Source organism: Hyperoodon ampullatus (genome assembly GCF_949752795.1).
Source record: "Hyperoodon ampullatus genome assembly, chromosome: 14".
Classification (NCBI taxonomy): domain Eukaryota; kingdom Metazoa; phylum Chordata; class Mammalia; order Artiodactyla; family Ziphiidae; genus Hyperoodon; species Hyperoodon ampullatus.
This window is the reverse complement of record NC_136927.1, coordinates 30,227,919-30,248,007: the sequence shown is the minus strand read 5'-3', so window position 1 is coordinate 30,248,007 and position 20,089 is coordinate 30,227,919. Positions and strand designations below refer to the sequence as shown.

The window sequence follows — 20,089 nt, the reverse complement described above, 5'->3', positions numbered from 1 at the left end:
TACGTATGTAAGTATACAAACCGATTTCGGGAAAACCTAGACTATTTCCCTAAATGACTGATATGGCCTAAAACAAAAGGGGGGAATAGGGAGGGGCACATATTAATAGCCCTTAGAATTTGAACAGAATGGGAAGACATCTATTTTCATAAAATCTTGGTATAGATGCACCCCAAGGATGATCTGGCCTCAGTAAAGAGCTGAATTTTCCTGTACCTATACTGACCACAAGCAGGTCACCAAAAGCTGATTTTCAAGAGAGGAAATGGTGGTTGCTTGCATCCTAGGGCTTCTGATAGAAGCAGCAGCTCCATAGTCACCGAATGTATTGTACCTAACACAGCTTAGCGACATGGGTCCATGATGGTGTATGTCTTAGAACATATCCATTGGAAGTATTTATTGAATGCAAATCAGAAATTCATGAAACTAGAGGCCACTTACAACACAGGGAAGAGGACTGTCCCTGTATAAAGGGTTCACAATCTGAACTGGCCCTTTAAGACATTGAATAGGGTTAGAGAAACATTGTGACATTGAATAGGGTTAGAGAAACATTGTAAGCAAACAACTGAAATATGAAAAAACAAAATGTAGTACAATATATAATTATCAAATACTTTTTTTACTTTTAGGTAAGATTTTCAGAAAACCCAGGAATAGATTTTATATCAGAAAATGGTCCATATTGCCCAAAAATGTCTTTTGACTGGACAGTAAAATAATATTTGTTGGAAGCTAAAAACTGAGATAAAGTACAGGCCATTGGGAGTGGTAAAGCTTTAATTTCTCCAATTTTCTTCCAGATCAGCTTATTATTAGGGTTCTCATGGCACAGGAAGAGGTGGTAGCTTTCCACGGGGGCACACTTGGGATTGATTTTGGTTATGTTCCAAGTCAGGGCAATGCCCCTGGGTCTCAGCACCCGTTTTACTCTGAGCTCAGGCTTCTGGGGAGGAAGTGTGTCTCGGATTTTGTCTACCAGTTCAGGTAGTAGTGGTGGTGGTTCTGGGAGAGGTGGCAGGTGCTCAAAGGACTCAAGAACCTAAAACACATTTATAAAAAGTTTAGCAAGCTGAATTGGTGGGTTCTGATTTTTTTAAAGTGGTCAACTGCAGTTCTACAATATATATTTCCCATTCCTCAATCCATTTATCAAAATCATAAGAACAAAAGGATGCTTCAAGGATACATGAGGCTGGATCCAGTTTCTTTCAAGCATAAGCTTCTTTTAGAGTTAAGATCTCTACACTCTGGAATATCACTAATCCAGAATGGGTTAGGTCCCAGACATTCTGGAGAAATATTCCATCTCATTTCCAAACCTGTGTTCCCAAACATGAAAAGTGTGAGTGTAGGAGATCACCCATTTCCATCCACCTTCATCAACAATGGTTATTACTCTTGAAAATCTTTTCCAACTTGTTGGACTAAAAAATATAGTTGTTTTAATTCTGTAGCTTCTGGAAAATTCAATTAAATTATTATTATTATTTTTTGTTTGTTTGTTTTGTTTTGTTGCGGTACGCGGGCCTCTCACTGCTGTGGCCTCTCCTGTTGCAAGCACAGGCTCCAGACGCGCAGGCTCAGCAGCCATGGCTCACGGGCCCAGCCGCTCCACGGCATGTGGGATCTTCCGGGATCTTCCCAGACCGGGGCACAAACCCGTGTCCCCTGCATTGGCAGGCGGACTCTCAACCACTGCGCCACCAGGGAAGCCCCAATTAAATTATTTTAATTGAGTAAATAAGTAGACTCACAATAGCACATTTAAAAAAGCATATTAAAGTGCTTTCTAAGATGAAATGTAACCCAAATGTTTCTTTATGAGTAAAATGGGTACTTCCACTCAATTTGGAATGAATATCCCTTACAGAACATTTCATATCAGTACCTGGGCTGCATTTTGTGCCACTGGGGTTGTCTCTTTTGAGATTGAAATAGCTTTCGTAGGTGACTCAAGCGTGGATACTGGACTTTCTGTGAACAACAGAAGGTTTAAAAGTAAAATGTATCTGCAATAATCAATCCCATAGCCTTTAAAGCAAACAGTAGTTTACATCTTGGGTAGTAATTAAATGTGAACTAAAATTATAAAACTGTGAAATAAGAAGATAACTTTTGATATGCAAAGGTATCAAATATAGAGAATTTTTCTTTAATGTGACAAAAATTCCTCACTTAAGGTAAACACTAATGTCATGATGCAACTGGGAACTAGGAAAAATTACCCATGGGAGAGGGATTCCTGCTTAGCAGTCTTAGAGGCAGATTTTGCTCTGTTAAGTCAACGAGCATGTTTGCAAACACAGAACTGTTTACAACCTATAAGAATGTGTGATACAAACAAGGCCTGGGAATTCAAACTAAAACTCATACAGGCTGGGGTTGGAGGTATCCCATGGTAAGCCTAGAGGGAATTAGACATCAATTGTGGACTACTGAAAGGGAGGGGGAGGGAGGAGAGACAGAAGAGAGAATGGAAGAAAGAGAGATGGTTAGAAGAAAGAAAAGGAGGAAAATCGAGAAGATGTGGGTGTGATGGAGAGAAAGAAAGTTTAGTAGGCGCAAGAATGGTTTGAGGACAACTGGGGAAACTATCATGGGAATGGTAAGAAAAGGGGCTCCATGTTGGAAAGTAATAGGGCCAGACAGCTAAAAATTTCAGAAGTTTGAACATATCTAATAAGCAGCAAAAATCATTTTTAATCCACTGTGTGTGCAGTGATATAACTGTTCAACGTACTTTATGAATCTCCCCCAATAAAATTTTTTATTTGTATTTTTCTTTTAACTGACAAGGATAATTAAGATTCTGCACTGTTTCAAAGATAACATATTAATCACTTTATTTACTGGTGTTAAAAAATGTTTTTGTAAAGGTAATGATTTTACACTTTTAATTGTAAGAGAATCGATGCATGAGAGATTGGTTCAAGATGGCAGAGTAGAAGGATATGCGCTTACTCCCTCTTGCGAGAGCAGCGGAATCACAACTAACTGCTGAACACTCATCGACAGGAAGACACTGGAAGTCACCAAAAAAGATACCCCACATCCAAAGACAAAGGAGAAGCCACAATGAGGCAGTAGGAGGGGCATAATCACAATAAAACCAAATCTCATAACCGCTGGGTGGGTGACTCACAAACTGGAGAACAATTATACCACAGGAGACCATCCACTGGAGTGAAGGTTCTGAGCCCCACGTCAGGCTTCCCAACCTGGGGGTCCAGCAGTGGGGGGAGGAATTCCTAGAGAATCACACTTTGAAGGCTAGTGGGATTTGACTGCAGAACTTTGACAGGACTGGGGGAAACAGAGACTCCCCTCTTGGAGGGCACACACAAAGTAGTGTGCACATCAGGACCCAGGGGAAGGAGCAGTGACCCCATAGGAGACTGAAACAGACCTACCTGCTAGTGTTGGAGGGTCTCCTGCAGAGGTGGGGGGTGGCTGTGGCTCACTGTGGGAACAAGGACACTGGCAGCAGAAGTTCTGGGAAGTACTCCTTGGCGTGAGCCCTCCCAGAGTCTGTCATTAGCCCCACCAAAGAGCTGGGTAGGCTCCAGTGCTGGGTCGCCTCAGGCCAAACAACCAACAGTGAGGGAACCCAGCCCCACCCATCAGCAGACAAGCAGATTAAAGTTTTACTGAGCTCTACACACCAGAGCAACACCCAGCTCTACCCACCACCAGTCCCTTCCATCAGGAAGCTTGCACAAGCCTCTTAGATAGCCTCATCCACCAGAGGGCAGACAGCAGAAGCAAGAAGAATTACAATTCTGCAGCCTGTGGAATGAAAACCATATTCACAGAAAGACAGACAAAACGAAAAGGCAGAGGACTATGTACCAGATGAAGAAACAAGATAAAACCCCAGAAAAACAACTAAATGAAGTGGAGATAGGCAACCTTCCAGAAAAAGAATTCAAAATAATGATAGTGAAGATGATCCAGGACCTCGGAAAAAGAATGGAGGCAAAGATCGAGAAGATGCAAGAAATGTTTAATAAAGACCTAGAAGAATTAAAGAACAAACACCTAGAAGAATTAAAGAACAAACAAACAGAGATGAACAATACAATAACTGAAATGAAAAATAAACTAGAAAGAATCAATAGCAGAATAACTGAGGCAGAACAGATAAGCGACCTGGGAGATGAATGGTGGAATTCACCACCATGGAACAAAATAAAGAAAAAAGAATGAAAAGAAATGAAGACAGCTTAAGAGACCTCTGGGGGCTTCCCTGGTGGCGCAGTGGTTGAGAGTCCACCTGCCAATACAGGGGACACGGGTTCATGCCCCAGTCTGGGAAGATCCCACATGCCACGGAGCGGCTGGGCCCGTGAGCCATGGCTGCTGAGCCTGCGCATCCAGAGCCTGTGCTCCGCACCGGGAGAGGCCACAACAGTGAGAGGCCCGCGTACCGCAAAAAAAAAAAAAAAAAAAAAAAAAAAAGAGACCTCTGGGACAACATTAAATGCACCAACATTTGCATTATAGGGGTCCCAGAAGCAGAAGATAGAAAGGACCCGAGAAACTGTTTACTGTCTTTACAGAAGAGATTACAGTCGAAAACTTCCCTAACATGGGAAAGGAAATAGCCAGCCAAGTCCAGGAAGCACAGAGTCCCAGGCAGAATAGACCCAAGGAGAAACATGCTGAGACACACAGTAATCAAATTGACAAAAATTAAAGACAAAGAAAACTTATTGAAAGCAACAAGGGAAAAATGACAAGTAACATACAAGGGAACTCCCATAAGGTTAACAGCTGATTTCTCAGCAGAAACTCTACAAGCCAGAAGGGAGTGGCACGATATATTTAAAGCGACGAAAGGGAAGAAGCTACAACCAAGATTACTCTACCCGGCAAGGATCTCTTTCAGATTTGATGGAGAAATCAAAAGCTTTACAGACAAGCAAAAGCTAAGAGAATTCAGCATCACCAAACCAGCTCTACGACAAATGCTAAAGGAACTTCTCTAAGTGGGAAACACAAAAGAAGAAAAGGACCTACAAAAACAAACCCATAACAATTAAGAAAATGATAATAGGAACATACATATCAATAATTACCTTAAACGTGAATGGATTGAATGCTCCAACCAAAAGACACAGGCTCACTGAATGGACACAAAAACAAGACCCATATATATGCTGTGTACAAGAGACTCACTTCAGACCTAGGGACACATACAGACTGAAAGTGAGGGGATAGAAAAAGATATTCCATGCAAATGGAAATCAAAAGAAAGCTGGAGTAGCAATACTTATATCAGATAAAACAGACTTTAAAATAAACAATGTTATAAGAGACAAGGAAGGACACTACATAACGATCAAGGGATCAATCCAGGAAGAAGATATAACAATTATAAATATATATGCACCCCACATAGAAGCACCTCAATACATAAGGCAACTGCTATCACCTATAAAAGAGGAAATCGACAGTAACACAATAATAGTGGGGGACTTTAACACCTCCCTTACACCAATTGACAAATAATCGAGACAGAAAATTAATAAGGAAACACAAGCTTTAAATGACACATTAGACCAGATAGATTTAATTGATATTTATAGGACATTCCATCCAAAAACAGCAGATTACACTTTCTTCTCAAGTGCACACAGAACATTCTCCAGGATAGATCACATCTTGGGTCACAAATCAAGGCTTGGTAAATTTAAGGAAATTGAAATCACATCAAACATCTTTTCCAACCACAATGCTTTGAGATTAGAAATAAATTACAGGGAAAAATGTAAAAAAACACAAACACATGGAGGAAAAACAATACATTACTAAATAACCAAGAGATCACTGAAGAAATCAAAGAGGAAATCAAAAAAATACCTAGAGACAAATAACAATGAAAACATGACGATCCAAAACCTATGGGATGCAGCAAAAGCAGTTCTAAGAGGGAAGTTTATAGCAGTGCAATCCTTCCTCAAGAAACAAGAAAAATCTCAAACAATCTAACCTTACACCTAAAGGAACTACAGAAAGAAGAACAAACAAAACACAAAATTAGTAGAAGGAAAGAAAACATAAAGATCAGAGCAGAAATAAATGAAATAGAAACAAAGAAAACAATAGCAAAGATCAATAAAACTAAAAGCTGGTTCTTTGAGAAGATAAATAAAATTGATAAACCTTTAGCCAGACTCAACAAGAAAAAGAGGGAGAGGACTCAAATCAATAAAATTAGAAATGAAAAAGGAGAAGTTACAACAGACATCGCAGAAATATAAAGCATCATAAGCGACTACTACAAGCAACTCTATGCCAATAAAATGGACAACATGGAAGAAATGGACAAATTCTTAGAAAGATATAACCTTCCATGACTGAACCAGGAAGAAATAGAAAATATGAACAGGCCAATCACAAGTAATGAAATTGAAACTGTGATTAAAACTCTTCCAACAGGGCTTCCCTGGTGGTGCAGTGGTTGAGTCCGCCTGCCGATGCAGGGGACACGGGTTCATGCCCCGGTCTGGGAAGATCCCACATGCCACGGAGCAGCTAGGCCCGTGAGCCATGGCTGCTGAGCCTGCACATCCGGAGCTCCGCAATGGGAGAGGCCACAAGAGTGAGAGGCCTGTGTAACACACACACACACACACACACACAAATTCTTCCAACAAACCAAAGTCCAGGACTGTCCAGGACCAGATGGCTTCACAGGTGAATTCTATCAAACATTTAGAGAAGAGCTAAGACCCATCCTTCTCAAACTCTTCCAAAAAACTGCAGGCGAGTGAACACTCCCAAACTCATTCTACAAGGCCACCATCACCCTGATACCAAAACCAGAGATACTACAAAAAAAGAAAATTACAGACCAATATCACTGATGAATATAGATGCAAAAATCCACAACAAAATACTAGCAAACAGAATCCAACAACAAGTTAAAAGGATCATACACCATAATCAAGTGGGATTTATCGCAGGGATGCAAGGATTCTTCAATATAGGCATATCAATCAGTGTGATATACCATATTAACAAATTGAATAAAAGCCATATGATCTCAATAGATGCAGAAAAAGCTTTTGACAAAATTCAACACCCATTATGATAAAAACTCTCCAGAAAGTGGACATAGAGGGAAACTCAACATAATAAAGGCCATATACAACAAACCCACAGCAAACATCATTCTCAATGGTGAAAAACTGAAAGCATTTCCTCTAAGATGAGGAACAAGAAATGTATGTCCACTCTTGCCACTATTATTCAACATAGTTTTGGAAGTCCTAGACACAGCAATCAGAGAAGAAAAAGAAATAAAAGGAATACAAATTGGAAGAAAAAAGTAAAACTGTCACTGCTTGCAGATAACATGATACTAACATAGAGAATCCTAACAATGCCACCAGAAAACTACTAGAGCTAACCAATGAATTCGGTAAAGTTGCAGGATACAAAACTAATGCAAAGAAATCTCTTGCATTCCTATATACTAACAACAAGAGATCAGAAAGAGAAATTAAGGAAACAATCCCATTTACCATTGCAACAAAAAGAATAAGATAACTAGGAATAAACCTACCTAAGGAGGTGAAAGACCTGTACTCAGAAAACTATAAGACACTGATGAAAGAAATCTAGGATAACACAAACAGATGGAGAGCTATACCATGTGCTTGGATTGGAAGAATCAATCAGTGTGAAAATGACTATACTACTCAAAGCAATCTACAGAATCAATGCAATCCCTATCAAATTACCAGTGACATTTTTTACAGAACTAGAACAAAAAATCTTAAAATGTGTATGGAGACACAAAGGACCCTGAATAGCCAAAGCAGTCTTGAGGGAATAAAATGGAGCAGGAGGAATCAGACTCCCTGACTTCAGATTATACTACAAAGCTACAGTAATCAAGACAATATGGTACTGGCACAAACACAGAAATATAGTTCAATGGAATAGGATAGAAAGCTCAGAGATAAACCCATGCACCTATGGTCAACTAATCTATGACAAAGGAGGCAAGGATATACAATTGAGAAAAGACAGCCTCTTCGATAAGTGGTGCTGGGAAAACTGGACAGCTACATGTTAAAGAATGAAATTAGAACATTCCCTAACACCATACACAAAAATAAACTCAAAATGGATTAAAGACCTAAATTTAGGACTGGACGCTATAAAAATCTTAGAGGAAAACATAGGAAGAACACTCCTTGACATAAATCACAGCAAGATCTTTTCTGACCCACTTCCTAGAGTAATGGAAATAAAAACAAACATAAATAAATGGGACCTAATGAAACTTAAAAGCTTTTGCACAGCAAAGGGGACTATAACAAAACGAAAAGACAACCCTCAGAATAGGAGAAAATATTTGAAAATGAACCAATGGATGAAGGATTAATCTCCAAAATATATAAACAGCTCATGCAGCTCAATGTTAAAAAAACAAACAACCCAATAAAAAAAGTGGGCAAGGGCTTCCCTGGTGGCGCAGTGGTTGAGAGTCTGCCTGCTGATGCAGGGGACACGGGTTCGTGCCCTAGTCTGGGAAGATCCCACATGCCGTGGAGCGGCTGGGCCCATGAGCCATGGCCGCTGAGCCTGCACATCCGGAGCCTGTGCTCCACAATGGGAGAGGCCACAACAGTGAAAGGCCTGCGTACTGCAAAAAATAAATAAATAAATAAGGGCAGAAGACCTAAATAGACATCTCTCCAAAGAACACATACAGATGGCCAAGAGGCACATGAAAACGTGCTCAACATCACTAATCATTAGAGAAATGCAAATTAAAACTACAGTGAGGTATCACCTCCACCAGTTAGAATGGGCATCATCAGAAAATCCACAAACAACAAATGCTCGGGAGGGTGTGGAGAAAAGGGAACTCTCTTGCACTGTTGGTGGGAATGTAAATTGATAGAGCCACTATGGAGAACAGTATGGAGGTTCCTTAAAAAACTAAAAATAGAACTACCATACGACCCAGCAATCCCACTACTGGACATATACCCTGAGAAAACCATAATTCAAAAAGAGTCATGTACCACAATGTCCACTGCAGCTCTATTTACTATAGCCAGGATATGGAAGCAACCTAAGTGTCCATCAACAGATGAATGGATAAAGATGTGGCACATATATACAATGGAATATTACTCAGCCATAAAAAGGAATGAAATTGGGTCATTTGTAGAGACATGGATGGACCTAGAGACTGTCATACAGAGTGAAGTAAGTCAGAAAGAGAAAAACCAATATCATATATTAATGCATATATGTGGAATCTAGAAAAATGGTGCAAATGAACCTGTTTGCAAGACAGAAATAGAGACACAGATGTAGAGAACAAACCTATGGACACCAAGGGGGGAAAGTGGGGGGGTGGGTGGGATGAACTGGGAGATTGGGATTGACATATATACACTAATATGTATAAAACATAACTAATAAGAACCTGCTGTATAAGAAATAAATTTTAAAAATTACAAATTGTAAGAGAATCTATACACCCTTTTTAACTGGTTTGTTAATTAGAACTAGATTTGTGAAATCATAATCTGCAGGTTAATCAATGCACAAGAGCTGACACAAATAACCTCCTTTAAATTTTCAAGTGAACAGTTTCATACAAAAAAAATTCTAATAGATATAAACTTCCCATAACTAACATTCCTTCTTTCAAGGTAGTAAGTCAACAAGCCCTTGGCAAATTAAAACAGGCTAAGACAGAAACTCAACTTTATGATAAGAGACAAAACAGGACTTTTATCCCAAACCAGTTTATGTTTAGATCCTTTGTGTCACCAATGTCAATGTCTTGTAAATACTCTGCAGCTTTTATCCTTATCTATATAAAAATGAGTAACGGTTACTTTTTTAAATTTTATTTTATGTTTTTTGGCTGTGTTGGGTCTTGGCTGCTGCGTGCAGGCTTTCTCTAGTTGCAAGTGGGGGCTACTCTTTGTTGTGGTGCGTGGGCTTCTCATTACGGTGGCTTCTCTTGTTGTGAGGCACAGGCTCTAGGTGCGCAAGCTTCAGTAGCTGCAGCACGTGGGTTCAGTAGTTGCGACACACGGGCTCTAGAACGCAGGCTCAGTAGTTGTGGTGCACAGGCGTAGTTGCTCCATGGCAATGTGGGATCTTCCTGGACCAGGGATAGAACCCGTGTCGCCAGCATTGGCAGGTGGATTCTTAACCACTGCGCCACCAGGGAAGTCCCAGTAATGGTTACTTTAGCACTTTGTATTCTCAAAGCAACAGGAGCCAGTACCCGATTAATTTTAAGGTTCCTCCTCATTAAACTGCTAGGTGAGAATTGTGGCCTCTGGTCTCAACTTACCCCTTTGGTGTTTGACCTTTCAGATCCTTTGCTGCATGTATATGCACATGTAGATGCACGTTCACTTATGTAAATATTTATATGATAGAAATGATTTTTAAAGTTTGTATTTAAAAATTAACTATTCAGATATAACCTACATACAATAAAATGTACCCATTTTAGTTTTTTAGATTTTTTTGGTGTGGACCTTTTTTTTTTTTAACATCTTTATTGGAGTATAATTGCTTTACAATGGTGTGTTAGTTTCTGCTGTATAACAAAGTGAGTCAGCTATACATATACATATATCCCCATATCTCCTCCCTCTTGTGTCTCCCTCCCACCCTCCCTATCCCAGCCCTCTAGGTGGACACAAAACACCGAGCTGATCTCCCTGTGCTATGTGGCTGCTTCCCACTAGCTAGCTATTTTACATTTGGTAGTGTATATATGTCCATGCCACTCTCTCACTTTGTCCCAGCTTACCCTTCCCCCTCCCCATGTCCTCAAGTTCATTCTCTACGTCTGTGTCTTTATTCCTGTCTTGCCCCTAATTTCTTCAGAACGATTTTTTGTTTTTTTTAGATTCCATATATATGTGTTAGCATACAGTATTTGTTTTTCTCTTTCTGACTTACTTCACTCTGTATGAGACTCTAGGTCCATCCACCTCACTACAAATAACTCAATTTCGTTTCTTTTTATGGCTGAGTAATATTCCATTGTATATACGTGCCACATCTTCTTTATCCATTCATCTGTCGATGGACACTTAGGTTGCTTCCATGATGTGGACCATTTTTAAAGTCTTTATTGAATCTGTTACAATATTGCTTCTGTTTTATGTTTTGGATTTTTGGCCACAAGGCATGTGGGATCTTAGCTCCCCAACCAGAGATTGAACCCACAACCCCTGCATTGGAAGGTGAAGTCTTAACCACTGGACCACCAGGGAAGTCCCCCAAATGTACCCATTTTAAATGTGCTATTCATTGGGTTTTGACAAATGTACAGTTGTGAAACCACCACCAAAATCAAGACAGAATGTTTTTATTACCCCAAATAGTGTCCCTTCTGGTAATATGGAAGAACAAATCTGACTCCACATTGGATCTGTTTCTTTTACTTTAACCTTTGTATTCTGTTGATTTTGCTACAAGTTAAAAATGTTGCCCGTAGCCTGAAATATACAGGATAGCTCTTTCTCAAGGTCCTGACCTTAAAAGATGTAACACTTATCCATTTAAATAGAGGTAAAAAGGTGTAGAACAGAGAATAACATTTGTCTTGTTGGAGGTTTATAGCAACATTGTGAAATGACCTACTGGACAGCTAGCTGCCAAGAACAAAGGATTCCAGCCCCAAGAAGTTTGCAGCAACCAACCACACACCCTTCCTCTTTTAGTATAAAAGAAGCCTGAATTCTAATTCGGAGAAGATGGTTCTTTGGGACACTAGTCCACCATCTTCTCGGTCTGCTGTCACCATTCCTTGACCCAACAACTCATCTCTTGATTTATTGGCCTGTTGTGCAGCGAGCAGTATGAACTTGGTCTTGGTAACATTCTCAATCCCTCTCTCACCGCTGGCCCCATGAAACCACAGGTCTGTTGTCACTAAAGATTAGATTGGCCTTTTCTAGAATTTGACATAAAGCAAATCACATAGTACGTACAATTCTTTTGCCCAACATTTTGTTTCTGAGATTCATCAATGTTGTTGCATATAATAATATTTTGTTCATTTTTATTGTTGACTAGTACTTAGCTGTAGAGATAGATATGCCACAACCTATTTATCTATTGATGGACATTTGGACTGTTTATAGTTCAGTGCTGTTATGAATAAAGTTGCTATGAACATTTGTGTAAAAGTCTTTGTGTAGATGTAGGTTTTCATTTGTCTTGGATAAATACCTAAAGGTGGAATAATAGTGTCATTTGATAAGAGTATAGCTAATGTTTTGAGAAACTGCCAGACCACTTCCAAAGTGGTTTCACCATTTTACACTCCTACCAGCAAAACATGAAAATTCCAGGTCACTACACATCCTCACCAACACTTGTATATTTTCAGTTGTTTTCATTTTAGCCATTTTAGTGGATGTGTTGTGGTATCTCATTGTGGTCTTAACTTCCCTAATGAATAACAATGTTGAGGATGTCTTGTGTTTATTTGCCATCCCCATATCTTCTCTAGTGAAGTGTCATCTACTTTCTTTGGGTTTAATTTGCTCTTTTTATACTAGCATCTTAATGCAGAATCTTAGATTATTCATTTTAGACTTTCCATTTTTCCTACTATAAACATTTAATGCTAGCAATTTCCTTCTAAGCACTGCTTTAGCTGCATTCCTCAGATTTTGATATGCTGTGTTTTCATTTTCATTCAGTTCAAAATATTTTTAAACTTTCCTTTTGATTTCTTCTTTGACTCATGGGTTATCTAGAAATGTAATCTTTAGCTTCCAAATATCTAGGGATTTCCCAACTAGCTTTCTGTTATTACTAATTTAATTGTATCTGTAATCATACAGAGTATGTTCTCTAAACTTTTACATGTACTGAGACTAGTTTTATGGTCCAGAACCTGATATGTTTCATATGCACTTAAAATGAATGTGTATTCTTCTGTGGCTGGGTCTGAGTGTTCTATAAATGTCAAGCAGGTTAAGTTGGTTGATAGTATTGCCCAGGCTTCCAAAACTTTACTGACTACATATTATATCGATTACTGAGAAGGGAGTGTTGGAACCTCCAATTATAATTGTCTACTTATAATTTCAGTCTGATCAGTTTTTATATCAGGAATTTTGAAGTTCTACTATTATATGCATAAACATAGGTTTAGTGTGTCTTTCTGATGAAATTATTGCTTTACTGTTACAAAACAGCCTTCTTTATCCCTGGTAATATTCCTTGTTCTGAAGTCTATCTGATAATAATATAGTTACTCTAGCTTTCTTATGATTAGTGTTTGTATGTTTTTTTTGTTTTTGGGGTTTTTTTTGCGGTATGCAGGCCCCTCACTGTTATGGCCCCTCCCACTGCGGAGCACAGGCTCCGACGCGCAGGCTCAGCAGCCATGGCTCACGGGCCCAGCCACTCTGCGGCGTGTGGGATCTTCCCAGACCGGGGCACAAACCCGTGTCCCCTGAATTGGCAGGCGGACTCCCAACCACTGCGCCACCAGGGAAGCCCTGTTTGTATGTTTTTGCATGGCTTATCTTCTTACATCCTTTTAATTTTAACCTATCCATATATTTATATTTAACATACATCATGTAGTTGTCACATAGTTGGGTCTTGTTTTATTATCCAGTCCAACAATGTGTGCTTTTTTATGGAGTGTTTAGACCCTCTATACTTATTCTAAGTATCAATATGGTTGGGTTTAAATCTACCATCCTGTAATTTGTTCTCTATTTAGTGTCATTTGTTCTTTGCACCTTCTCTTGGATAGAGTATTTTAAAAATTCCATTTTACCTCCACTATTGGTCTATCAGCCATACTTGCACTTAAAAAAATATTGCTCTAGGCACTGCTGTATGTTTGTATCTAGTATCTTTTTTTTTTTTTTTTTTGCGGTATGTGGGCCTCTCACTGTTGTGGCCTCTCCCATTGCGGAGCACAGGCTCTGGACGCGCAGGCCCAGCGGCCATGGCTCACAGGCCTAGCCGCTCCGTGGCATGTGGGATCCCCCCAGACCGGGGCACAAACCTGTGTCCCCTGCATTGGCAGGTGGACTCTCAACCACTGCGCCACCAGGGAAGCCCCAAGTATCTTTAATAATGTATAGTCTATCCTCAAATAACATTATACTACTCATAATGTAACACCCTTACAGCCAGCATACTTCCATTCCTCTAACCATCTTTCACACTACTGTTGGCATACATTAGCTTCTACATAAATTATAAACTCCAAAACATACTGTTACATTCCTCTGTGTAGATCCACTTTCCATCTTATATTTTCCCTTTGCTTGAAGAACTTCCTTTATTTTTGACAGTGAACGTCTGCTGGCAACAACTTTTGTTTATCTTAATAAACAGAAGTCTTAATTTTGCTTTCATGTTTATAAGTTATATTAGCTGGATATAGAATTCTAGTTTGACAATTATTTTCCCCCAGCCTTTTAATAATGCCATTTGATTTGTTTTGCATAGTTCCAATTGAGAAAACTGTGCATTCTTTTTTCTTCCCTATATATCCTATATATATGGTGTCTTTCTGATTGCTCTAAAGTTGTTGCTGTTAATCACTGGTTTTCAGGAACTGATTATGACATTCCTTGACATGGTTTCCTTTGTATTTATCCTGCCTGCAGAGTATTGAAGTTCTTGGTTATGGTGGGCTTGTACTTTTCATTAAATCTGTAAAACTTTTGACCATACATGTATGTTAGACCACTTGATATTGTCCCACAGTTTACTAAAGGTCTGATTCCTTTTTCCCAGTCTTTTTTCTTTTCTTTTCATATTCTTTCTTTAATTTGTGTAGTTTCTTTCCAAATTATACGGTCAGGTACTATTTCTTCCAGTATACCAATTTGTTTTTCTTTCTCTGGTGTTTAATAAGCTATTTATTCCATCCACTGAACTTCAAGTATTTTTATTTCATTTGGTTCTCTTTTATTTCTCTTATTATGTTCATGTTTTCCTTTAAATCTCTGACTGTACTTCTATCAGTTCTTTTATGGTCCTTGTATGTTAATTCTGTCATCTGTCATTTCTAAGTTTGCTTCTTTTGAGGGATTTTTCTCCTGGTTATGGATTCCATTTTTCTTCCTCACATCTCGAGGGACTTTTTAAAATTGGATAATGGATATTATGAATTTTACATGGTTGTGAGTTGAATTCTGAGTTCAGTTTTATTAGGGCAATGCTAGAGTTGCCTTTGCTCTAAGATGAGTTTACACCTGTATATTCAGTAAGAATCTACCACGATGGCTGGTCAGACCTGAAACATTTCCCACTGCTGTTTGAGCTCTGGAAATTGTTTAGTGTAAAGGTCCTTGGTCATTCTCTGCCCAGACTCATGCAATTTCACTCTGCATGTGTGACTTAATATTTCAGCAAAGACTCAAAAGGACTCCTATGCTAACCTCTTGGAGCTCTTTCTCCAAGTGGCTTCCTCATCTGATAGTACTCTTCCCCTCATTCCAGTTGCCTCAGCCTCTCTGAATGCCAATCTCTCTTTACCTCAGCAAGACAGCCATTCTCTGCTTGGGATCTCCATCAGTGCACCACAATCTAGGAAGAAAGCTGGTGCAGCCCATAGGGCTCATCTCATGCATTTCCTTTCTCTAAAGGACTGCAGTCCTGTACTGCAATATCTAAAATTTATTTTCTTATATCTTGTTTCTTATATCTTGTTTAGTTTTCTACTTGTTTACTGAAGAAAAGTTAAGTCTGAGCCCATTTACTCCACCATGACTCTACATATATACTTTTATAACTTTTTTCTCTTGTTATATTATTAACATGTTTACATCAATACATATACTTCCTCAACATTATTTTTAATGGTTGAATATGGTTGTACCATATAAATCTAATTTTTGTAATTAATTCCTTATTCCTAGAAATTTAAGGGTTTCCAAAGTTTTATATTTCATGAATAGCACTGCAATGAACATTTTCATATTTCCCCTATACTTTATTTTCTTCAGGAAACTATTCAAAGAATTGAGTCACAAGGCTTGCATATTTGTAAAGTTTTGGTATTGACAGAATGTCTTCCAGAAAGATTAATTTACACTCCCATTCACAGTATATAAACTTACATTTCTTTTAAAACTATTTAGTGGAAAATCTGCATTAATTCAACCTTTTTTTTTGGAACGTATGCTGTGTGCCAAGCACTGTGCTAAAAAGATGAAAACATACAGATTAATAAAAACATTAATGCTGCTGAAACGAATTTCAAGTCCTTTTAGGAAAATAGATATGTAAAGAAACAATGAAATAAAGGTATAATATAGGCATGCACAAAATACCAAGGGTAAGGAGAGCAAAGATGACAATTTCTGCCAGAACAGTTTGTCACAAGTGTCTAAACTGAACATTGAAGGATGAGAAGTGGGGTCATCAGACAAGCCTGGGGAGGTACAGAGGGGAGAGCATTCCTGGCAAAGAGAACAGGATATGTGGTGATGGCAAGGAGAGAAGAAGCACTACCTACTGAGAAGCCATCAAGGAAGAGGTAAGGAATCTGTCGAAGATAAACCTAGAAACATTTTCAGGGTCTAAGTCATTAAGAATTTTGTATATCTTGTTAAAGAATTTGGATTTTATCCTAAAGACAAAAACATAACCAGATTTGTATACAGGAAATAATATTTTAGTGGCAACTTAGAAGATTCATTAAAAGCAGTAAGGTAGGGCAGCAATATTAGTTATCAAGTTATGGCAATAGACTAAAGATGATAGAATTCTGAAATAAGGAAATATATGGACTACATCTGTTAGCTTTTCGGGAGACAACTGATGAGCTTGAAAGCTGACTACATAGTGGAATGAGGCATATCTATGAGTCAAAAGTGACTCTTACTTCTGGCTTGAGAAACTGGATGAGTTGGTGATACCATTCATCAAGCTGGGGAATATGAGAAACGGTCCAAGTTTCATCTGACTAACTAACCATACCCTTATTCAGAACTGAACATTTTACAAGACAGATTCACATTCACATTATCATGAGTTAGGATCATGAATTGGCATGATCTATCTTTCCAACTGCTCGATTTCAAAGTGAAGCCCCCCTCAACCCCATTACAGGTATAACTTATTTTATCAAGCACTGAATGAATCTGTGTTTTTATTTTACTGCAACTCGAATCCTGTATTGTGTAGTTTAAAAAATATTTAGTAATCTTAATCATTAAAATTAATGTTAAAATTGTTAATCATTAATGATACTTCCTTATGGACTCCAATTTCATTTTTTAATTCATTCTAATCTTCATGAAATTGGAAACTGAAGGGTTTTTTGATTCTATCATGGGGTGCCTAAAGATTCCAATGGTTCCAACCTTTGTTTGGATCCACAGTTGAGATCGGAGAATGAACTGGACTATATAGTTCCTGTAGTAATCTCCAGTTTTTAATATTAATTTACTAATGCTAATAAGTGGAATCAAATATTTCATCAAAAGAGTACCATAAACATTCAAGTGCAATTAAGAGATGAAACCTTATGATTGATTACCAGCCCCAGAAGACTCTATTTTACTTCTTTTTGTTTAAATCTGAGAAAGAGGGCACTGCTGTCACTCTCCCTCTGCATTTTCATGTTATGCCCTAGCATCCTCTCACAGCCAGTATTGCTATGGTTAAGGAAAAAAGGTGTGTCTCACAGGTAGAAAAGAGATTTCTAATAGTCCCAAGCAACCCAGATGTCTTTCAGTGAGTGAATGGATAAACTATTACACATCCACACCATGGAATGCTACTCAGCAATAAAAAGGAATAGTTACTAAACAACTTGGATGACCCTTGGGGGAAATTAAGCTAAGGGAAAGAAGCCAGTATCAGAAGGATACATATTATATCACATTTATATAACATCCATGAAACAACATATAATTATAATAGTGAGGGACAGATTAGTGGTTGCCAGGGTTTAGGGACTGGGAGCAAACTCTAAAAAAATCCTATAAAGGGGTAGCATGAGGGAACCTTGTAGTGATAGAACAGCTGTATAATTTGAGTGTGGTGGCAGTTACATAAATCTACACACGTGATAAAACTGCATAGAGCTACTAAATACACACACTAACACACACAAAAAAACTTCATAAATGGGTCAAATGTATTTTGAGTTGTTACCCTTCCCTCTTCCTTGAAAAAGACAAATCCTTTACCTGTGTTGCAGTTTGACAGGGCTTCTTTCGTTAGATCAATCACAGAATCAAGTTTCTTCTTCTCTTTAGCCTGAAAAGTTGTTAAAAAAGATTTTGCCTCAACAGAAAATGTTTTTTAAATATAAAACACATATCATTTAAAATTACCACTTAGAAGCTAGAGATTGAACATTCTATAAGTCTTACAGCTTAATTTAACTGTACTATGAAAGAGAAGCTCGTGAAATACTATATGGTTTCTGTGAATATAACTAAGCAGAGTCTAAATGAGTTAATTTGGTAATAAATATGGTTGTGAAATATGTTTATCATTAGCTGTTTGCTTTTAATGTTTAAGCTGGACTGGAACCTGGTCACACTAACTAGGAGACATTAATTTCTCAGAGAATAAATCTCCCAAAGAATGAATGACAAAGATGAGTCATCCAACATGTAGCAACACTAAAGTTCCTAGAACTAACATATTCAAATAAACAATATTCAGAGACAATATTTAGTACCTACCATAGCTTCAGTTTCAGCATCAGGTGAATTGTTAGAATTTCCTGATGTAATTTTTCCAGTATCTGAAAGAAAATTATTAAAATATGAGCATTTGACAAGTTTATTAACTATTAAATATTTATGGACTTTATAATATGTGAATGCTGAAACAATAATAATGGGGATGCTAATTAACCATTATATAATCATAAAAAATGTAACTCAATCAACTTTACTTATTCCAAAGACCAATGAACCAGTCCAAAAAAAGCAAACTCTAATCTTGGTTCAAAAGATTTTTTCATTCTGTAACTTTACAGCTATATTAGTAACTCTTTTTTGAGTAGCTATCTGTAAACTACTATAGCATTTGAGGAAATAACTTGGAAATTTACACATTTTTAATTTATAGTATCTTTAGACTAGACCACCTGAGATGGCTGAGGAGGATTCTTCACAGAACCAGTAAAAGCCTGAGATAAATGCTTAATATCCCTTAACTATTTGATTTACAATGTTAACAGCCCAAATCATGGTGGCAATTAAGTAGCTATATAAGTGCAGACAAAGCTTTCTGAAATTAAGATGCAAATTAAACTCTCTAATATATAGTAAAAATGAAAAGGAAATGGGGAATTTTGAAGGAGAAATTATGAGCCAAAAAAGATAGCTATTTTAAGGGAAAGGAAATTTATTGGAAATCTAAGGTTAAAGATTTTTACATTAAGTGTAATGAGAAACTCTAAAGAGTAACAGAAGTATTATTTAATAAGTTTAAAAAAATCAAAGATACTAAAGATTAGCCAAACTAGTAGACTATAACTCGATAAAACAAAAGACAAACAAAAAATAAACCATCACTATCAGCAACAAGACCAGAGTAAACAAGTACAAATAACGGATATGAAAGGTAAGTAGTTTTATAATTTACAAAGCCATTAAACACGGTAAAGAAACAAAAGGCCATAAATTGATAAACACAAGGTTAATAAGAAACCTCAATTTTATTAAGCAATCACTGATTTATTCAGGTAATATTAATCACAGATATAAATATTAATCACAGGTAATATTAATCACAGATATAAATATAGAGTAGAATTAAAACTTTTATTTTATTAAAAGATAATATTCAATTCTCTATTTTAAACAAATACTGATTTGAGGCTTTCTGATTTGATAGGTCATATTTTAAGATACCTGTTGGATCTGATGTAATTGAAGTTGTCAAATTAGGACTTTCCACAGAAATCAACATGATATCATCATTACTGAAATAAATAAATAAATAAATAAATAAATAAATAAATAAATAAAATAAACGTGATTATGCTGAGACGTGCAATCAATGGTTTTAATTCTTCTAATTTAACATTTCATAACTGATATGTTTTAATCTAACAATGGGGAGG

General features: G+C 37.5%; 1 protein-coding gene across 1 annotated transcript in view; it reads right to left on the bottom strand.

The window, feature by feature from the left end:
- Positions 1 to 631: 631 nt before the first annotated feature.
- Positions 632 to 20,089, bottom strand: part of ATF7IP2 (activating transcription factor 7 interacting protein 2) — a gene marked incomplete at both ends in the record, with an annotated part of 42,684 nt that continues 23,226 nt past the window's right edge. Inside the window, 5 exons of the mRNA XM_079719162.1 lie at positions 632 to 1,045; positions 1,895 to 1,980; positions 18,195 to 18,255; positions 18,699 to 18,760; positions 19,878 to 19,948. Of these exons, the coding sequence (XP_079575288.1) occupies positions 632 to 1,045; positions 1,895 to 1,980; positions 18,195 to 18,255; positions 18,699 to 18,760; positions 19,878 to 19,948 (694 nt within the window). The remainder of the gene's footprint in view (positions 1,046 to 1,894; positions 1,981 to 18,194; positions 18,256 to 18,698; positions 18,761 to 19,877; positions 19,949 to 20,089) is intronic.